Here is a 10,305-nt window from a genome sequence, read left to right on the forward strand (position 1 = left end):
ACATGGCCGACATGCTATGAAACTGCCTTTAAACTGTGTCAAACAAGATAAGACGTGTAGGATAACGTGAGATAGAATGTATAGGATATAAAATGAAATAGAAATATGTCACTAGTACTATAAATGGCTGCCAAGTCACGCAATTGGTTAGATTGCAACAGAATGCATAACACCTGTTGCTCCTCTCTGATAAATCTAGGACTCTACTGTGAGTCTGCTGAATGCAGTCGTTGGTGCAATCGGGCCTTATTGGCTGCGTTTGTACGCAAAGCGGCTAGGTATGCTTACCGAGCGTTGGGTAGAAAAATTGGTTGCGTTCGGCAGAAAAAGCAGAAAAATCAATCATGGGATCAATTCTGTATCTTGAAACGAGGTGAAAATTACAAAAGTGAGTGAATTTACTAGAATACTGATAATTTCATTGGTCAACACCTAGTAAATTTGCACACTTTTGTAATTTTCACCTTGAATGAAGATACAGAATCGACCTCCATGAAACTTTTTTCCTAGGATGAAAAGTGAAAAGTGAAAAATTTCTCCATTAACTTCAACGGTTAAAATTTGCACTTTTCACCTTTCATCTTAGGGATAAAGTTTCATGATTGATACCCAATTTTGGAAGTTGCAACAGTTGTCAAATTTTTGAATATGATTGGTCTTGTCCCTAGTTTCTCATTGGATCTGGAAATGTAAAAAACCAATCATATTTAAGAATTTTACAACAGTTGCAAAGCTGCTTTCTCTGCTAAACGCAGCCATTGGGCGCATTCAGCGGACTCAACAGTTGAGTGAGCGCTCACTGTTATTGGTGTATTCTTCTAAATCTAAAATTCTGATTGGACGAGTTAAAAGAATACATCAATAACAGCGAGCACTCACTCAACTATTGAGTCCGCTGAATGCGATCATTGTATATAATTGATTGGATTTATAAGTAACAACTAATTATGTTTATTTGCTCGGCGAGCAGGCTAGCCGCTTTGTTGAGCTTGAAATTGAATGCACCCAATGATTGGCTACTGTGCCAACTTCCGCCATGCAGTAATAGCCGCGTTCCAAAACTTAACTACAGTAATCAAAATTCTATAGTCAACGTTACGTAAACTATAGAGCTTTGGTTACTGTAGTTATATTTTGGAACGCAGCCCTGCGTGGGAGCGTCAGCGGTGGGAACCATAGTATCGCTGCCATCAGTTTTCAAAACGGAAGTAGCATCATGTACCATGCTGTAACACGCTTCGCTGCGTCTCGCTGCACGTTGTTCTGTCTGGAATGTAATTTTGCAACAATTTTATTGGCTGTTGTTTCATAATTTCAATTGAAAAGCATTTTGAATCACTCCTGGAAAGGTAAGTTATGCGTACGAGGTGTTTGCAAACGTTTTATACACGAAACAGATGTATTATAATTTAAATATCTTGATCTGGATAACCCCCCAGTATATGATTGAAATGATATATCTCACACTGTGACGCGACAGGGTGAAATTTTATAAAATGTTTTCATTCATTTTCAGAATTCGAATATGTAGGTATATATTTGTATCTATCACTTATTTCTCATATCTTTCTTTTGGCATTGCAGAAGCCTATTTCCAAATGAAGACTAAGATAATGGACAAGAAAGGAAAGAAACGGTCGCTTAGTGAAACTTCTGTTTCCAAAGTAAAATTGAATAAAAAACAAGAAAATGTTAATCAATTTAATAAGAGTCCCAAAAGAGCCAAAATTACTGGTTCTAAGCAAAATGGAAATCCCGCATTGACGGGAAGAGCCCAAATCTCAAAAGTAGTAGACAAGCAGAAAAAAGAACAGAATAAGATAATTGAACAACAAAGTAACATAATGAAATCGGAAACCAAGAAAGATACAAAAGAAATTGCAAAATTAATGATCGTTAAACCTAAGAATGAAGCTATTGGTAAAAGCAGCAGTCGGCCAAGGAAGAGACATCCTTATAGAACTATTACTCTTACTGCAGAACAGATAACAAAAAAGATAACAGAAATCAAGAGCAGAGAAGTGCTGTCGAAGAGAGCACACAGAGTATTAGGTAAACTTAACAGAAAATTGAGGGAAATTGTGAATGAGTCAGAGAAATTGGATACAGTAGGGAAGAAAAATAAAAAAATTGAACAGTGTGCAAATGCATTGATGAAGAATAAACAGAAAGTTAATGATGAAAATAAAGTGAAAGTAGAAAAGCAACATGTACAAAGTAAAAGTAAACCACAAGAGGAAGATGAAAACGATAGTAACATTGAGGAAGATGAAGACATAGACAGTGACATTGAGGAAGAAAGTGACGAGGATGAAAGTGACGAAAGCGAGGCAGAAAATGAATTTGTTGATAATAAAAAATTAGAGATTGATAATGAAAGTGATAAAGACGAAACTGATGAAGAAGATGAAGAAGAGGAAGTAGAGGAAGAAGATGAAGGGGATATAGAAGATGAAGAGGATGTAGAAGATGAAGAGGATGTAGAAGATGAAGAAAATGTAAAAGATGAAGAGGACAATGAGGACGAGGAGGAGGATGAGGAGGACGAGGAGGACGAGGAGGACGAGGAGGACGAGGAGGATGAGGAAGACGAGGAGGACGAGGCTGACAAGGCTGAAGAAAATATAATAAAAAAAACAAGAATTTCAGAAGTAAGACAAAAAGATGTACAAAATAAGAATAAACAAATTCCTCAATCTTGGGATAATCAGAAAAAAGGAGAAGTGAATAAGAAGCGATATGTCCTATTTGTGGGTAATTTACCACTAAAGTAAGTGACTTTTTAGCTTTAATATTTCTATACAATTTTGTATGTGTGTATGTGTATGTGATGCACACACGCGTGTGCACCCATGCAAAATAATGTTAATATCTAATTTACAGTATAACTGAGGATGAGATCAAACGACACTTTTTGACTAAAGTTGGTACAATAACTAGCATTAGAATTCCAACTAAACCAGATAAAACACCACGTGGCTTTGCATATGTGGAGATGACAAATCATATAGATTTTGAGGTAAAAGCATTTTATGCTGCCTTTGCTATATTTTTATTAAATAATTTTATTGCAATACGACTTTTTTTTGTTTTTAACAGAAAGGTCTCTCGTTAAATCATACATTTTTAAAGAAAAAGAGGATCAATGTCCAATATTCGATGCCCATGAACAGCAAAAAAACAGATACTACTAAAAAGCTTGTAGTTGCCAAAAATATGAAGCTACAAGCACTTCAGAAGGCTGGAAAATTAGCTGACGGGAATGAAAAAAAGAAGAAGCTATTTAAAAAAGAGAAATAGGACACTGACCGAAATATAATGAAGTGAAAAGGACTATTTGCAAAATGTCTGTTTTCGCAGTAATTAGCATTTTGAATGAAAGAGTAAATTTAAGAAGAAAAAAATTTTCTTGATTTACACGTTTAGTATATACCTTCCCTCCTATTTTCCCATAATTTTGTAAACTTATGTATTTTGTGTAGAACATATTCTCCGAGAAGGAAAATTGACTACGCTTACATGGTCACCCTTAATCGGGTTTAATAACATCCTTAGTTAGAAACTAACCAATCACAGTCATTCCATTCTACAGAGGAATAGCTATGTGATTAATCAATTATAACTACAAATGTTATTAAACCCGATTAAGGGTTTCGTGTAAACGTGGTGATTGTCTCGCTGAAGTCCTGTTTTTTAATTTCACTTTTTAATGTCGATAAGTTAGAAAATGATAATTCTTATTCTCTGCATTTTCATGCGTAAAATATTCTTATGCTCTGCTTTAAGGTGGTTTTATTGCACAGAGGGCGATCTGTGGAATGGGCGACCCAGGCAATCGCCTGACATTGGCTGTGCTTAAAGTCTCGCTACAAACGCTTTGAAGCATTTAATGGACCAATTAGAAGAAAGAATTCTGGCGATAGTTGGCCTTTTTTTCGGGTGGCACCCAGTTGGACACGGCTCAATTGGACACGAGCCACTCACAGCGCTTGAGACTACAAAGCTCCTAAGCACCGGTCGCTGTGATTGGTGGTGTCCAATCGAGCCGTGATCAATCGGGATCACCCCCTTTTTTTCCTATTTTACATGCAATTATATATTTTATCTCGTTATTAACTTACATTAGCTTCGTTGTTTAGAAAACATTCTTGAAGAAATTGAAAAGTTTGAGTTATGATTGAAGTTTTCGAGAAAATCTAGATTAACTGCTTGTTTCTTTTTGTTTCATTAATAGCTTCATTTTTTATTCATTAGTGGTTTTGTATATATTAATGATTTTTAAATTAATAATTTACATTATTCGATCATTTAAAGTAATTTTTTAAAATAAAATATTTTTCTTATACTTGTAACGCCGAAAATAATAAAAATTATAACTCCATTATATAAAAATAACAAAAAATATAATCCCGGTAGTAAACGAAAATCGATTAAAATGGATTGAAAAAGATTTATTTTAACATTCGCAAATGCGTACTTTTGAAAATCTAAATCAATTTCAATGTCCAATGCATATTCATTTATAAGAAATTGTATGAAATACATTTTCTGTGTTTTTCAATCCAAAAATATATAAATTTAGTTTTAGAAATAGGTCGTGAATTTTGCTTAATTCAACGTTTTGGATAGAAAAAAATGCAGTTTTTTTCAATTCAATTGAATCCAGAAAAGGTTTTTTCATTTATACACATTCGCATGGATTAAAAATTATAATCTATTTTAATCCATTTTCGTTTACCGAGACATAAAAGGGAGGAAGATTTAAGATACAATTTGTTAGACAAAGGACAAGGAGCGAATTGAATGTTTAAATAATAAATTGTAACGGGTTCAAGCGAATTAAGCTTTGTGAATCCAGAAACTCGTGCGCTGTCCTAAAGCAAGAAATTAATAAAGCACGCAAGGTATTGTTTTTGTTGCTTTATAAATTTAATAATTAAGTTTAATTTAATTTAATGTTAAAAAAATGATTGGTTTTTTTTATAGAAGAAACCAAACCGGTTTTAATTGCTTTTAAGAGATAAAGAGATATGAATAAAAAGAGAATCCTCATAATGTACGTGTTCATAATATTATCACTATACTTGGCGGAAGATTCTTTAAAGCCTAATCTACAATGTGCTCTTTGCTTCCTATTGCTTTTTATCTCGTACCTTTTTCCTTCTTTGCGATCGTTGCGTTTCTTTTCACGTACCTATTTCTTTCTAGTAAAAGAGAAATAGGTTGAAATGAATTGAAATAGATTCAGATTTTCAGAAATACGCATTCGAGAACGTTAAAATGATTTTTTTTCAATCCGAATGCATTTTTATCTATAGGAATTGCATGCATGAAGCATATTTCTATGTCTTTCAAAAATATAATATCAGCTTTTTTCTATATGCCTCGTGAATATTTTTCAATTCCAAATCTTGAATAGAAAATGCAGTTTTTCAATCCATTTGAATCCAGTTAAATCTAATTGAATCCAATTGGATTCAATAAAATCTAAAAAAAAAATTTTTTTTCTTATTTGAAGTACATATTCGGATAGATAAAATTCAATCCTGCATTTTAATCCATTCTCGCTTAATAGGAAGAGCACATTGTATTATAGATTAGGCTTAAATTTCTCCATGTTTATGGAATTATCACCAAGGATACAGATATCTGCAGTTATTGTGAGGTAGCAGTGAGGTAGGTGAAAATATTAGCATTAGTACGCTTATTTCGAGTACCCCAGGTGGTTGGCGTGGACGAGTTGAGCAAATCCGGAGTCTGCAGCAGAAATTGGTAGAACTGCAAACAAAATTGTCCGGAAACGAAAGATCCCAAAAAGAATTATCTCTCTCTGGTACGAGAAAAAAATAATTATGTTTATATTTCTATTTTTCATTGAGACTCCGCAATCAGAATTATCTTTATCGTAAATTGTTTTATATTAGCTCATTATTTCATACTCGATATAAGTTATCTGCTTATAAAGCCCATTCTACATTAGACGCAAGCATTGCGTCTAATGTAGAATGGACTTTTTATAGGCTTATTATATATATAGTACGCATGGATGGTAACTATGGTGTGGAGCGTTCCACACCCAAAATTTAGCTTAGTGTGGAAATCCAAATTCAAGGAATCTAAGAATTGGATTAAAAATTAATTTTTAAAATGTACGCGGATGTCGACCGATATTCGTAATAACAGTACAATTGCGTGCACATAAGCAAATTCGAGACTTAACTCAAGGATCATTTATACTGGCTGTAATCGTGTGCCGTATGCCGTATAATCTATAAGAATTGACTAATCGCAGTCAAGCATTCCTCTTTTACAATTAAATGAGAGGGGAATACTCGATTGTAATTAGTCAATTCTTACAAATTACGGCTAATATAAATGATCCGACTGTTAGACAGAGCCCTAGTGAGAAATGACAATGGAATCGATGTCGGCGATTCCATTGCCATTTCTCACTGGGGCGCGCGTGATCGCAATTCGCAATATGTGTGTGATGAATAAAAAAGTAATGAAGAGGAGAATATACAATAAGATTGGACTAAAAATTAAAGGCTGTTCTATATATAGATCTTAAAACATTTAATAAGTCCACGAGAATTTATATCACAACCTGCAATTGTACATTTAATTTAAAAGGAATTGCTGCGTAAGGAAAAGAAAAGTGTGCGAAGTTAGAGTCGAAATTGCGAGATTCGCGGGAGAAAGAAAGAATGGGATTTGCTAAAGTGGATAATGGGATACAGAGCAAAGTTGTGCATGAAATCGATGTCGAGTTTACGAATGGAGGAAGAAACCACCAATCCTCTGAAGAAGTTTTGTTATAAGTAAATTATATATACATACATTGTTGTAACTGTTGTAAAATCTGCTTTTTCTTTCCTTGACGCTAGTGATACGCCATTGATATTAATTAAGGTCGAGCCGTTGGTTTTTTCACCGATTATTTCTATAATCCATTCGATATTTTTACGTTTGATGTATCGAATCGAATTACTAGAAGAGGAGTGCCTCGGCCTGAAGGCCAGATTAGATACCGTGCAACAGGATAAAGCATCGGATCTCATCATGTACAAGCGAATGCTCGATCAAGCTAGAAAGACTTTTAAAGACGCGTGCAGGTGAGAGAATCTGGACTGTGCCCAAACTTACATATACTCGTATATTATGCATAAGCGAAATCTAATAGTAAATTCGATTGGATGCACTCAGTGCCCACTAATGCACTTTAGAGCCGTCATACACAAATTGATGTAAAAATACGTATTTAATGTAAATATAAAAACGGATGAAATCCTTAATACATTTTGTTGTGCTGTTAAGTAAAATTTGATTTTATAATTCAAAATATTTACATTTTACTTTTACACAGATTAAATTAGTGTATGTATACATACAGCGGCTTTAATATGCACTATAAGTGCGCATCAGTGCGTTCACTATAAATTTCGTTCGATAACCGTACGTATGCGCGTGAATAAATGCATATGTTCTTTTACAAAGGATAATTAGCTAATTTCACGATGTGCCGGCTGATTTTCCAATATATGACTTTCTAGGAATTTTCTCTTGTATAAGAAGGCTGAGTTCCAAAATTTACTGTTAGTACTGAACAATTATAATGCACGTTACGTAAACTATATATGTATATAGATTTTCAGTAAATTTTGGAACACTATGATTATTAGCAACTATGTGATATTGATTACCGTTAGTAATGGTAATCAGCCAGTGTTTACTGATATCTATATGAAATTATCTAGATAATCTAGACGAAAGGCTTCATCTTATCTTTACTGGAATATATACTATCTTCATTTGTATATCTTAGATAAAAAAGCGTTAATTTTTTATCTAAGTAAGATACAGATGAAGATATTAGTAAAGATAAGATTATGTCGTTTCGTCTAGATTATTTAAATAATTTTATCTAGATACCAACGAACAATGACATTTTGACGACTTTACAATTTTTTTCTTTTGCAAAATTTGGATAGAATAAGAAAAGAGAAATTTTCTAATAAAGGGTTGGACATAATAATATATTGTTCATTTTTAATAATATATCACTTTAATTTTAATTGTCTTCGGAACGTCCCCTCGGGACGTTCTCTTGGGCAATTATATTTTCTAATATTATATCAATTCAAATGATATAAAAATTAGATGATTTTTAACTTTTACCCAACAAATTGTTTTCTAGCTATTGTTCTTCCACGTCAGAATCAAATATTTTTTTCCAGAAATAAGCTATCTATCTGCTAGTGAAAGTCGTTCCACAATAACTGTTTAAAACGAAACTGAGAAGAGGCACCGTAGGAAGAAACGAGGAAAATATTCCCGATTCAATCTGAGGTAAACAGGTTTGAGGAAATTTGATAATCTCTCTGTAGGAGAATTAACTCTGATGTGTTAAAGATAAAATGTAGAACATTCTTATACAAGGCAGACGAGACAGTCTTTTGCGATCGGAATAGATGTAGCAGCAACAAAGCCGCGGCATGATGATGTAACTGGGACACGAGATAAGGTGCAACGCCTCCACGTAAACCCGCGTGACATCGTCGGAGTAAAACTCGCAGTTTCGTCTCCACCTCGTTCCTCCACCGTTCCCTTAACGTCGCGTCGCTCCAGTGTTTGCCTCGACTGACTCGTTTACTTCTGCCATTGATATCGCACACGGCGGCACCGTGGCCGTAAATTCATTCCGCTTCTCGTTATCCAAGAGCAGAGCGAGACTCTCAACCTTGTGTTCCCGAGTCCAGTCTGAAGTTTGAAAGATGTACGTTCGAAGGAGCGCCTAACTAAGATTTATAGCGTCGCAATATCATAAATAGTCAAAATGGAAAATACAAATTTATGTGTTTAGTAGCTTTTGTAATAGACACTTTATTGTAAAACATAATTTTGTGTGTCGATATAAAATTATATTGATAGAAGATAATTTTGTATCAAGTTATAGAGAAAATAAGAAAATTAATGAATATATGAAATTTTCACGTTGAAAAGATTATTTATGGCTGAGCAGAAATAATTCAGCTTGTACACAAATGTACATCAATTTTATATTTCACTTTTTATGAGAGTTTGCAAATTCTTCAAATACGCAATCGATTTGTTATATATGGATTTATATGACGATAGACTGCATCTTGAAAATCAATGATTGATTTGCGCTCAAGTTTCTCGCGTTTCATTTAGCATTGTGCAGTTAACATAACAATATTTCCTTCATACCGGGACATACATTTTACATAACGTCTCATCAATAGTAATGTGAAATGTATTTTCTACTACTCTGACCACAGTGACAAACACCAAGTTCCATCTCGTGTATATAGCCTCTTATAATTCTTGTTTTTATGTAAAATGATCGATGGTTGAGAGTATAGGAATTTAACTTTTCCTAAGAAATAAAAAGATGAAACACACATAAGTGAAAAACGCTTATTTAAAAAGATGAAACATTTCACAGAAAATAATCACAAAATAATTTGTCTATTGTATAATGTGCAAAATAAATGATATTTATTAATTGAAGATTTCCATTCAAATTACTAAAAATATTGAATAGATATGATATTTGTATAAAACCAAGTTTTAACGCAATGCATTAAAATTTTTATAAAGGTATTTTTTAATAAAAAATTACCATACGCGTATTCGTGGATATATGGATATACACGTATACGCCCGCGCGCGCGCGCGTGCGTGTGTATTATATATTATATATGTATATATGCTGCATGTATGTATGTATATAGGGGAGACCGGGGCACCATGAGTCACGGAGTACCATGGGTCATTGACTGTTTATAAGGTAATCCAAAGTGTTTAGATTAATATAACTAGTATAATACGGTTCTTACTTTGTTGCCTATGCTTTAATTGTATCTATATATAATAGATGGTATAGTGATTAAACTCCGTTGTCTCGGGACATTAATATGATTTTTGTGTTGCGAAAGTAATTTTTTAACTACTTAGCAATGTTTTAATAATTTTTATAATAAAAAATACACATATTGAAGGTCAGTTACAAGTTTCTGTGCATTTTCTCATCTTACTACATTACGAATAATCATATCTATCATTAATTTTTTTTAGATATATGTATATATTTCACCGTTCTCCGTATTAAGAGTATTCGGAGCGCCATGGATCACACACTAAATATTCATGAGGAAACAATAATGCAATACAAACTAATATATGTATGTGTTAAAGTGGTAGCTTATAAACCTATAATAGTAATTAATTTTATTTTCCCTTCATAAGTTTTGTATTCGGCTGTAATATTTATATTCACTG

The 10,305-nt window shown here is 33.3% G+C and overlaps 1 protein-coding gene across 3 annotated transcripts; it reads left to right on the forward strand.

Moving 5' to 3' along the window:
- The first annotated feature begins 1,211 nt into the window (after positions 1-1,211).
- Positions 1,212-3,404, forward strand: LOC108760664 (glutamic acid-rich protein). Of its 3 annotated transcripts, none has more exons than XM_018506736.1 (4): positions 1,212-1,373; positions 1,585-2,770; positions 2,884-3,019; positions 3,100-3,404. In XM_018506736.1, the coding sequence occupies exons 2-4, from the start codon at positions 1,599-1,601 to the stop codon at positions 3,298-3,300; spliced, it is 1,509 nt and encodes a 502-aa protein (XP_018362238.1). In that variant the 5' UTR covers positions 1,212-1,373; positions 1,585-1,598; the 3' UTR covers positions 3,301-3,404. The 3 variants fall into 3 exon arrangements, with proteins under 3 accessions (XP_018362238.1, XP_018362237.1, XP_018362239.1); XM_018506735.1 differs by having other exon boundaries at positions 1,212-1,349; XM_018506737.1 differs by having other exon boundaries at positions 1,249-1,274.
- The last annotated feature ends 6,901 nt before the right edge of the window (positions 3,405-10,305 follow it).

This window comes from Trachymyrmex cornetzi, unplaced genomic scaffold, assembly GCF_001594075.2.
Source record: "Trachymyrmex cornetzi isolate Tcor2-1 unplaced genomic scaffold, Tcor1.1 scaffold23, whole genome shotgun sequence".
NCBI lineage: Eukaryota > Metazoa > Arthropoda > Insecta > Hymenoptera > Formicidae > Trachymyrmex > Trachymyrmex cornetzi.